At 40.5% G+C, this 12,346-nt stretch overlaps 1 protein-coding gene across 2 annotated transcripts in view; it reads right to left on the bottom strand.

Annotated features, from left to right (window-relative positions):
- Window positions 1–12,081, bottom strand: part of Uggt (UDP-glucose-glycoprotein glucosyltransferase) — a 106,986-nt gene extending 94,905 nt beyond the window's left edge. Inside the window, exons 1-3 of one of the 2 annotated variants that reach the window (XM_067158276.2) lie at window positions 11,806–12,081; window positions 11,371–11,612; window positions 1,948–2,189 (exon numbers count right to left, since the gene is read on the bottom strand). In XM_067158276.2, coding sequence (XP_067014377.2) covers window positions 1,948–2,189; window positions 11,371–11,596 — 468 coding nt within the window. In that variant the 5' untranslated portion in view covers window positions 11,597–11,612; window positions 11,806–12,081. Of the gene's footprint in view, window positions 1–1,947; window positions 2,190–11,370 lie in introns of both variants that reach the window. The other variant, XM_067158275.2, reaches the window with a different exon arrangement.
- Window positions 12,082–12,346: the final 265 nt, after the last annotated feature.

Here is a 12,346-nt window from a genome sequence, read left to right as displayed (position 1 = left end):
GTAGGTGTGCACCACACATTTGCAGTACCTGATGTATGTCACTCTGACGCATGTATTATTCACAGGATATGCATATAAAATACACCAAAACATTCACCATGAATCTTCATCATTTAAATCTGAAAATGCAGCCGCCATGTGTGCATAACACACATTAAACAACGAAAGCATGTCACAACAAAATCAACACGTGTTTCAAAGCTGTACGAATTGCGACCTTCATTTGATTCAAAGATATCGTACGTAAATGGACGTATTTAACACCGAAACACTCCACATTCCAACATGCCTGATGAATGCTGCCATCTGACAGAAATATTCACAACTTCTTCTAGCCGTATTTACTTTTAAAGTACACCTGATGATCTATCGTCAGCTACCGCTTCGAGGGTTAAACCACTGAGATCTTCCATCTCCTACTTGCATAAACTTAATCTTAAAACAATAATCACCACAATTACAATCAACTGATGCAACGCCTACATCATGAGGGATTGCGCTCTTCCACTATTTCCTGAATTCCTGTTTCACCATCAAGGTGAGCTACTTACTCTTCATTTCAGTACGATCAAACCATCTGAGTTGGCTTTCTTTTAATATTTCTCAGATAGGTAACAGCCTGGTCACACCACGAGCTCGTTGTGGCATCCTCATTTCAACAATCTTTCTGTTAACCTTTTTCTTGTATATTTTGTCTTTTAGATGGGGTGGTACATTTCTATCACAGAGAACCCCTGCTGTTGCCTGTCACTCTGCCCAACTGTTACTTACCCTACTGATGACATCTTTATCAGTATGAATGCAATTCCTGTATTGTACATACTCCTTGTCTACGTACTTGTTTTATGGCAGAAGAAGGCAAGGAAGAAATCAGGGTTAAATGTATATGTCACGATAAGGTGGATTCTTGAATCCTCTTCCAATCCTGGTCCGTGAGGATCGATATCAATCCATAGCATGTCTGTCCAGGATCTGTCAGTGGCAGCACTGCAGTAACTGATGCATTCAGCTGACAGCACTGATACGATGCCTGTTCACAACATCAGAGGTTCGTTTTGAGGTCCTGATGTCCCTGTAGATATCAGAGTTTCCTCACATTTCCGTCGGCAAAACCTACTTCGGTATGACATCACCTGCGAGTCTGTATTACCACACTTACCGAACCAGCTACGTAAATTTAATTCTTCTCAGTTACTTGTTCATTCCTTTACATTACTTATATTAATCACTTTTTTTATTCTTTTAAATGACTGTCGTGACTGTCTTCAGGTGCCAAACAACCGTATCAACTAGTAAATTATGAACATGACTATCAAAATGATAAAATAATCATGAAGGTATGATTGCTTGAAGCAGAAGAAGGACTCTCTATTTGCACTAATATCACAGACAGAAGGAAACTAAACGTAAAGGCCTAAAATATGAAATGTTGCATAGGTCCACAGATCATCACAACAAGCCGTTAACTGTGAGAGGCATGCCCACTTGCATACTTCAAGATCTGGGGAACCATATTAGGGGTGGATAAAATTGTAAACATGCACATGCCAAGAGCTACAACTAGCACTACAAAACACTTAAGTAAAATAGGTTTGTAGAGTGTCAAATAGTGTTGTCAAAATCCCAATTTCTGTGTTTTATGTAACTTTGAAATAGAATTATTGGTATATTTCTACCATTCATATGCAAGGCTGCCCGACTAATTATTACCATTAAACTTGATACAAGTTAATGTTGGTCCAACTCTACCAGACCCCTCATCCAGGCAAACATTAATGACTTATCTCAGCACATCTGCTACACCAATAGTTCCAATAGTTTGTTGCACAGAAACTTGAACCTCAAACTGAAATCTGACATGAAAACTGAGTCCGAGTGGCATTCTGGGCTACAGTGAAATTTTTCGGAGAACAAGAGCACGCGGGGACGGACATGCACGTCAATTACCTTTGTCTCGTCGATGATGCGCTCCATTTCCCCGACGTCGCACGTGAGCCGTCCTCCGACGTCCGCCGCGATGGGACAAGCCGTGGCCGGCAGCCCGCGTTCTGAGGCCATCTGCGCGTACATCTCCACTTTGGGCGAGTAGGTGTGGAGAGAGAGCGCCAGTTTAAGTACAGCCACCTGGGCCCGGGTGATGAGCTGGTCGGCATGTCTCAGGACCAGCTCGTACTGCGCACGGTCAGGACCTTGAACCACAACATAGCTCTTAACACTGTGCAATTACAGACTAAACAAGATTCAGACATCAACATTCAGAAAAAGAAATAATGTCCTTCAGAGTTCAGTTTGCAAGTCTCTGGGAACTAGCATAACACCTCCACAATCCTCTGCGACCACACCTCTTATCAATAACCCTCAGTCGGTCACGCGTCAGTCCCTTTGCTGTTTTTCTTTCAGCCAGTGGTTGAAGTGTCCTACAATGTTGTTCCTCTGTTAAACTATAAATTATGGTTGATATTATTTACAGAGTGACCCAAAAGTTCGTTAACATTTGACGAGGTAATACTTCACGGAATATTGGAGGTATAATATGCTTACAATATTGTGATTTTGGAGGTAGACAGGTAATAATTGACACACATGATTGGCATGACATGGGGTTTTATCGACACCAAAATAAAGTAAATAAAGCTTCACTAACAGTGCCTTTTCTGGTAACGTCACCTGATGCCCTCTTTCACGACAGCTCCTTTTATACCATTCACGGGTCTCTGACGTGTTGTTGTCCAGCCATCTGTTAGTCATTTTGTGCAAAATGCTACGAGAAGAATAGACATTTATGTTTCGCAGGTCTATACACAGAGTAGCAAGGGATACAATACTAGCCATGGTGAGAATTGATAGCAGATAGGTACTTACGAAGTGAGACACGGATGCAACCTTTCACCACTGTTCTTCACAGTTTTCATGGATCATCTACAGAAAGGTATAAAGTTAGAGGAGAGGTTCAGTTATGTGAAAATATATACTCCGCACGGCCTTACTTCTAAATTGAAGTTTCGCAAAACAAATGAGCATCGCCTTCCCTCTGTTGCCAGCGCACTACGCCTGCGAGAACAGCTGATGCAGTATGACCGCGGTAAACAGCCCTTGTAAATTGTAATACAGTACTCAGAAAAACGAATGAATATGGATTGAAAACAAATTCACAAGAACTACACTTTCTAACAATGTCTGGCACTAAAAGAGAATATATTATTAACAATAAAAGAGAATGAGGAAATAACACATTACTAACGGCTAATGGCCGGGACAGAAAGGAGGTTATGGCCTACAAAGGGAACACTCTACTGATCTCAGAGTCACTGGAACCATCCAACAATGTGAAAAACACACTAAATATTGAAGGAAAATACAAAAGATCGCGAACCGTACCGAATACCAAACACGCTGAGCGAGATAGGTTAACCACGTGGCGAATGTAAATATTAGAGTTGGCAACTAGGTTTCGAGATCGTGCTCTGCCGATATAAATCGATATGAATGGCAGCTTGGGATTGGTTGGATGTCTATGCTTCAGCGCATAACCACCAGACAGAGCCAAAATCTGCTAAAACGTCAATTTAGAAGTAGAGCCGTACGGAGTTTAGTAAGCAGTTTGGTCTAAGCCGACGACTTGCTCTTAACGGCAGACAGCTAAAAGCCTGCAGTCTAATATCTTGGAACTTGAAAATAGGTGCAAACAGAACAATATGAAAGTGATGTCGGCTGGGAAGAGTCCTAAGAGGATTAAATGTCACGTCAGTCGTACAAAAGTGGAACGGGTAGATCATTTCAAGTACGGAGGCAAAAGAAAACCGCTCTGGTCAATAGGATCACAAAACAGTTGATGATGATGATGATGATAATTGTTGTTTAAAGGGACCTAACATCTACATCATTGGCCCCCGAGCTAAGGTTTCATCTTAATTTTTCTATATCAGTAAGGCTAATTCTAAGGGTGGATTGGTGGATCCCTAGCAAGATCACTTCTCTATGCTATTTCAGGTATCACTTCACATCATTTCTAAACAACTTTCTCATTCTTATCCATGCACCCTCATAAGTAAAGTGCCACCAAAATACCAACTAGTTCAAACAAGGAAAGCCGGGCTGAGTGGCTCAGACGGATGAGGCGCTGCCCTTCTGAGCCCAACTTGGCAGGTTCAATCCTGGCTCAGTCCGGTGGTAGTTGAAGGTGCTCAAATACGTCAACCTCGTGTCGGTAGATTTACTGGCACGTAAAAGAACTCCCACGGGACTAAATTCCGGCACCTCGGCATCTCCGAAAACCGTAAAAGAGTAGTTAGTGGGACGCAAAGCAAATAACATTATTATTAAACAAGGAAAGCCTTTCTTAAGAACAGGAACTTGATAACTTTAAATACAGATATCTATAACAGAGAAAGGTTGTTTTTAAGACTCTACTGTAAATAATGTATGGAAGAGAAACGTGGACAATAACTAAAGTAGAAAGATATTATTATTATTATTTTATTGTTTTTTATTTTTTTCCCGTTAGGGCTATCTATGGACCACGGTGCTTGTGTTTTAGCTGTTTCTTGATGTCATCGTCGTTGTTTGCCACAATTGGTGCTCTTAGCGGTTAGTTTGGCAGCTGTTTTCTTGTTGGTACCTCGAGCTTTTCTGATGGCCCAGTAGTCCTTCATTTTCCGGCTACATTCAATCTTACATTCCTGAGACCATTTCCTGGTCTCGTCTTTTGGTCTGAGGGTAACTTCTGTAAGGGATGTTACAAAGGATTTAGTTCTAAGAGTTGTATGATAGTTGCTCCGATCAGCTATGTCATTTTGATTTATATGGAGTTCTGGAAGGTCCTTCTCCACTTGCTTCATCCACACGAATCCAGTAACTTTGCCCTTGTTAGCAGCCTTGAAGATCTTATGGAATAACCAATTTGAGTCCATTCTGGATAGGTGTCTGTAAAAAGCCAGTCGCCTTCTTCTGATGCCATCTATGAGATTTTCTTGGTGTTTATATAGCTCACAATTTCGTTGATACCATCTCCTTCCATCTGGTAAAATTCTTGGTCCCACTATCCGCCTCAGGAACTTTCTTTCTTTTACCTCGAGGGCTCTTAGTGGGGTCTTCTTAGTTAAATATAGACACTCTGCTGCATAGAGGATTGAAGGTCTGATTACTGCATTGTAGTGTCTTAGTTTGACATTCATCAACAGATTTTTTGACGTATTTAGTTTTCTACAGGCATGGTAAGCCTTATCTAGTTTGAGTCTCCTGTGTTCAAGAGCCATTGTTTCGCTGAGGTCCTCTGAGAACCATTCCCCAAGGTACTTTACAGTTTTGACTCTCTTGATGTAGATATTATCACTGACTCTCATCATTCCAGGGGCATCTTTGATGTTAGTAACAAACTCGGTCTTTCCTATGTTGATCAAAAGACCCGTTTTAGCCACTATTGAGTGCAGTGTTTGGAGCTGAGTAGTAGCCTCCTGTATGTCATTTGCCAATAAAGTCAGATCGTCTGCAAAGGCTAGGCATGGTATCCTTAGGTTGTCGGCTTTAATCCCCATCCGTAATCCAGTGTTCTCTGGAAGGAATCTCATCCACTCTTTAATGATCTTTTCCAGAACGCAGTTAGATAATATGCATGAGATGCCATCTTCTTGTCTTACCCGTTTTAATGGCGAAACTCTCCGAGAGTTGTCCTCTAAACTTTACTCTGGCTGTGGTATTGTGCAAGGTGGCTTGCATCCGCCTATTGATGCTGTCGTTAAGTCCTAATTCTCTTAGGGCCGATTGTATAAACCGTTTGATCTTAGATCAGAGACGAAATTGATCTCGGTTCATGCAAAACTCATACATTTGTAAAGTATAAACGTTATTCTGGGATCAATTCGCACTGAACTATGATCAACTTTGACTGGAGAAATTTCTCCGATCAAACTCTTTGATCTTAGTTCAAGGAGTTGTTTCCTACTTGAGATACAAGAACAGCTGATTGTTAATAAAATATTACCTGTGTTTTTACGATAAATGGTAAAAAAATATACTGAAGTCTAACCTCATACATTGCTAGCTATAGTTGTCTGTATATAGGCAATATTAGGCTTCTTTTACTGCAGTGTAATGTAATAATTCTATAACATAACCTCGATAAATTGCTTACGTTATTATATATTTCGTTCGTATTTTACAGATGTCTGATTACTCTGATTTCTCGGATATATATTCTGATGATGAAAATGATTAATTTTGTCGGGCTCCTCGTGTGTTCTGTGAATGAGGAAATCCAATGAGAGAATTGAGTGATAAGAAGTTAAAACTGAGGGATCACTTGGGAAAATATACCGTGGAACAGCTGGAACTCAGGTTGCGTGATATTCTACTTAAAACCTACTAACTCCAATGCACATGTTGTTACTAACTTTGAGATTCTTTGCCACGGGAAGTTTTCAGTTAGTCGTTGGTGATTTACTGCGTGTAGACGCAGCGACAGTTTGCAGAGCCATTTATCGCGTATCTAATCTCATTGCTGCACCGAAACATGAGTTTATCAAAATGCCCTCCGAACAAAATGACGTGAGGAAAATCATGCGTGATTTTTTCGATGTAAAACACTTCCCTGGTGTTATAGGCGCTATAGATTGTACCCACATACCTATAAAATCTCCTGGGGGCGATAACGCAGAAGTTTATATGAATCGTCATGGATAGTTTTCGTTAAATATTCAAGTTATTTGTGATGCTAGGCTCAGGTCCCTAAATATCGTAGCTTATAATCGAGGCCATAAAGCAACCAGGTCAGCAATAGAAAGAACATTTGGGGTTGTGAAAAGACGGTTCCCTTGTTTCAGTATGGGGCTAAGAGTGAAGTTAGCTCGTGTTCCAGTAATCATAGTTGCAGCGTTCATCTTGCACAATATCGCTGTAAATGCAGTAAATGAGGTCCCTGAAAGAGATGAGGCTGTGTTCATTGCAAGAAGAGCGTTCGAAGAAATTTCAGTACCTGCTGCAAATTACGTTCGTGGAAGAGAAAACACTGCTATAAGGGCAGCAATTATTAATACCGTAGTGTATTTAGGTAACAATATTTGCAAAAAAATTACAGTTGGCTATTACGAAGTGGTTCAAACTAAATTATACGAACAGTTTATCTGCAACAAAAATAGCCAAAAACATAATGTACTTTACAACTATATGCGTCTAATAACGCCACTGTACTATGCAATTAAACCCAGTCTTCCTTATTGTCCAGGCCTAACTTTCTCCTGTTCATTAAAATTTCCATGTTTTAAATTTCATTATCATGTTTTAAGGTCTCAGTTTCATTTTATGCCAGGCGACCGTGACTTCGTGAGCACATCAGCTGTTTTCGAGGTGTGGAGATCAGCTGATTTGGAAGCAGGGGCCTGCAATAGAAGAAATAAAGAAGTGTAGGCCTATTGCTTGGCGACAAATTTAACAAACATAATACAGGATTAATGTATGATTTTCCTACTTACTTGTTCAATACAAATATTTCAGTCATTTTTCTTTATTTCTTTCTTTCGCTCGGCATGCAGAATACGAATACGAATGAAAACATTCACACTGCTCAACTGCGACTCGTGACACTCGACTGTTTTTGCGCTGTTGCCAAGCGCTCACATATGAACTGGGATCAAAATTGAACTTCGAATAGTTGATCATAGATCAGCGTTATACAACACGACACCGGTCTGATCTCAGGTCATTTTCTGAACTTAGACTAAAACTGATCTCCAGTCAGTGAAAAGAGTAATTCTGTCTACTGAGTCGTATGCTTTCTGGAAGTTGACAAATATAGCTACCCATTGTTGGGCTCTTGACTTGCTGTATTGAAGGATGGTCTTCAGATTTATTATTATTATTATTATTATTATTATTATTATTATTATTATTATTATTATTATCTAAAACATGACATTGGATATCATTACTCCAGCCCAGCTGACAAGACTTTCACACCCACGGAACGACTGTCGTTTGTTTACACGCCCGTGGCCTTCTTGGGAAGGATGTTGTCGAGCAGTGCTCAGTGCTAAAGAACTAATGAGCGAGTGGTGCTTCGATAGCTGATGGTGGTGATTATTGTTACAAGATTGGTGAGTTGTTCTTGCCATGCGGATGTTAGGATAGGACCTGGACAAGACCAGTGATAGAGGGACAAGCAAAGGGGGTCTGGGGGCAAAAGCCCTTAGATTAGAAGCTGTGAAGTAGCCCCAGGCCTCTAGTTTTGCGTGAAAACACGATTGGTCTGGACTGGTTCTTGCCGTGCGGATGTTAGGATAGGACCTGGACAAGATCATTAGTCTGGAGTGTACTGTACATTGTTTCCTTAACATATTTCATTTTCTTGCGCTTTTATTGTGCTGGGGTTGGTAACGGATTATGATTAACGTTATTGACGAGAACGAGACGACGTACCACTTTACACTGGCCAATAGGAATGCAAGTAGCTACTTCAGAAATGAAAATGGCGTGTAATACTCTTCATTAGGTTATAAAAGTAAATGTGGGGTGAGATGGTGGATTCCTGGACATTGCAATGAACACATCTCTCCTCTGAGACGCTCTCCAAGTAAGATTTCATTAATTTCCACTTACTTATAACATTATAAATATGTTGTCAACCGGGCTGGATTATACAGCAGATTATAGATTATAGATTATAGAGCAGAAAGAAACAGAAGCTTTCGAAATCTGGTGTTGCAGAAGAATGTTGAAGTGTACACGCATAAACAAAAATGCTGTCCCAATATAAACAAATCATGGCGTCCCCCCACCACCTCGCTTAACGCATTGCTGCAGGTAGACAGCCTGCTACAAGACTGCTGTGATTGAAATGGACACAGTGGTAGATGTATAGCAATACACACACTACCCGTTCACTCCCTTCCCCTACTTTCCGGTACCAGAGTGGGGCAATGTTGACTGTTTATGTCAGAACACCATTTCTGAACATGCATGTACATTGAATCAAGAAATAATGGAGTTCATAAGAGAACAATAAATACAATTTACAAAATTCCTTTGAAAAATATATAAAATTCCTTTGAAAAATGAAAAAATATAAAATCCACCTTAGTCAATACAGTTCAATATAGCATATATTAAAACGCACTTAAAAGGGTCCTTTTTCAAAAGAAATTTGTATAATATACGTTGTCAATACGGACCATTGCGAACAAGAGTTTCATAAACTGTAGTGAAATTTGACCAGAGGAGACACCCATGACTAGTTCAGTTGTTTTGGTGGTTTGGTTGGGGTGGAGGGAGAACAGTAGGAAAAGACCCAAGATATTTATAAGACAAATAGATCATATGAACAAATTAGCACAGGACAGGGGGTATATGGAGGGTTGCATCAAACCAGCCTACGAACAGAATAATCCAAACAATGAATACTAACGGTACGCAGTAAAAACAGACCTTTAATTTTATTGTATGCGCACTTTTTAGTGATAGATTTTTGTACTGGGTTGAGGAGTAAGGAGGGAACACTGCCGGTTCCGGTAGTACTGCCAACTGAATGGAAATGAAATCTGAATTGAATCGATAATATGATCGATCGATATGAATTTTCTAAACCTTTATTATCTTACGCCAACAACTGTGTCACACACAGTATATATAATACTATATAACATTTCTCGATGCAAAACTTGTTCCTAGCATGAATTCTATAGATTGGCTTTGCTGTGTAAACAACAACAGTACGAGTACGTAAAGTGTACACCAGATGTCGCACAGCGATCATAAGCGATTCTTAGTTTGTGTTTCAAAGGTTGCCAATACGAATCTCGAAGATAACCAAAGTCGACCGATTCAGCACTAGGGTGTCCATCTATCACTAAAAAGTGCGCATACAATACTACACCATACTCCCTGACATGGCCATAAATACATGGTGCTAATAAGATCATGTATTACTCGCACACTTTTTAGTGATATATGGACACCCTAGTGCTGAATTGGTCGACCCCGGCAATCTTCAAGATTCGTATCGGCAACCTTTGAAACACAAACTATGAATCGCTTATGCATCGCTGTGCAACATCTGGTGTGCACTTTACGTACTCGTACTGTTGTTGTTTACACAGCAAAGCCAAACTATAGAATTCATGCAAGGACAAAATTCGCATCGAGAAATGTTATATAGGCGAAGCTACAGAGAAGAGCACTCACGGTTTAGTAACATGAGCGACCGCTAGGTGGCGCACGCCAGTTCACTGTCGCACTAGCAGCGCTGAGGGGGAGCGCCGAGAGGAACGACAATGCTGCCAACTGTTGCATTTTAGAACCTCTGAATGACTTTTTTTTCTTGCCGTGCGGACAGTATGCACCGCGGCCATAGTTAAGAGCCTCTCAAAGGGAGTGTGGCTCCCGAAGGGAGCCACTGTTCTCATGACAGAGATTGGCCTCGAGGTGCAAAAATACCTTAAAATAATGATCTTTTTGAGGTGCAAAAATACCTTAAAGTTAATGCAGTGGTTGGTAACAAATTCTCGGCCTCATCCTAGGTGTCAGTGACGTCGTGTGTGGTGGTGTGGTGGTGATTATTGTTTTAAGAGGAAGTACAACTAGGCAACCATCCTCTATATAACACTAATCAGAGGGAAAACATGGAAGGGATCCGACACTTCGAAAAATGAAGATGTCGGCCAAAGGAAGACAAGGGCCACGAAGGGCGTGAAAATGAAAGACTCCCTAGCCCTCGCAAACCTAATAGCGTCGGGGTCGGAAAAGAACAAGAGTTGACCAAGGGAGGTCGGATAGGATAGATGAAAGTGAGGAGCCTGGCATAAGTAAGTGGAAGCAATGCCAGGACTCAGCTGAGGGCCCCGTGGTCGCCAACCCACGCTCCAAAGTTCAGAGCCCTTGGGGCGACGTCGTGTGTGACACAGTTGTTGGCTTAAGATAATAAAGGTTTAGAAAATTCATATTGATCGATCATATTATCGATTCAATTCAGATTTATTTTCCATTCAGTTGGCAGTATTACCGGAACCGGGAGAGCTCCCTCTTTACTCCTCATTCCCATGCTAAAAATCTATCAGTAAAAAGTGTGCGAGCAATAATTAAATCTTTTTCTTTTTTTCTCTCGTAATGAATAATTGACACTACAGCATATTTTAGTTCTCTTAAGCTATAATTTAATGTTCAAGAGCTTTATCTTTAAAGTCCCCTATCCATTCTGGTTTGGAACCAACAGATAACATTTTCAAAAATACATTAGATTTTGTTACGGTAGCTGAGAAGAAAATGCCCATTTTCAAGATGCCTTACGTGGTAATGTATTTTTTAAAAGGTAGTACCCAGTGTAACCGCACTAAGGTTACAAATAGAGGAAGCAATAAACTATAAGTAGATCATAACCTTACTTACTGGTATCCACTAACGGTGGACTGAGTTGACTCACTGAGTCCACAAACTCCCACAAGTAGTTGGGATTTTCATCGGCTAAATATTCAGCCACTTCCAGAACTACAGGAGTCACTTCCCACTTAGCATCTATTAACGTTGTCACAGCCTTCGATTTCTGTTTGGATGCTGCAAGTCCCTCATTGTGTAAGACTTGCAAGAAACAAATTACTGCAAATAAAACTTTCATACTGTTTCCAGAATATCTAGAGATTAAAAAAGGCATTATCACAGACAGAGTAAACGGTGTTAATCAAAACGAGGAAAACACAACATTTATTCACAATAAATAACGGCTTGCTCTCTCGAGTCAGACACACGCAGCAGCGGACATCATTCTCCCTTCACTGAACACAGTTTACAAATTAATTACAAGACATGCAAAAATCACAACCTAACCCTGTTTTTATAAAGACTGCTTATATTTTGTATCGATTTTACTCCATACCGTACGGCATTGACAACTCAAATTTCCACGCACATCCTGCGCTTCTCGACATGAATTGTTTAAAACATGGCCAAACCAACAACTGTTAAGTAATGTAATGCCCAGCTAGGATAAATCATTATTGAAATATTTTCGTTAACTGAGCGAAAAAATTGCTCTAGTGCTGAATCTGTATTCAAGAGAGTACTTTTATTTGTACAGAGAGGTGTGAAAGTAGGGCTGAATGAAAGAGCTGGCAAACGCCGTTAATAACTCAGTAGGATATAAGAAAGAAGAAGATATGAATATGTTGTCGAAACTGTTGAGGTTGATACACCAATCAACTGCGGCCAAGTTGCCACTGCGGTCTATACGTTTTACCAGGGGAAAAAAAAAAAAGAGGATGCACTTTATCATAGACAGCTTCGACTGTTTTGGCGCGATGTATGAATTCGTGTTGTGTTTATTCGGTCGCTGCTTTCGTGATGCACAGGCTGTACTGTAGAAAGCACG

This window comes from Anabrus simplex, chromosome 14, assembly GCF_040414725.1.
Source record: "Anabrus simplex isolate iqAnaSimp1 chromosome 14, ASM4041472v1, whole genome shotgun sequence".
NCBI classification, from domain to species: Eukaryota; Metazoa; Arthropoda; class Insecta; order Orthoptera; family Tettigoniidae; genus Anabrus; species Anabrus simplex.
The sequence above is the reverse complement of the archived record's forward strand: the minus strand, read 5'-3'. Positions and strand labels throughout refer to the sequence as shown.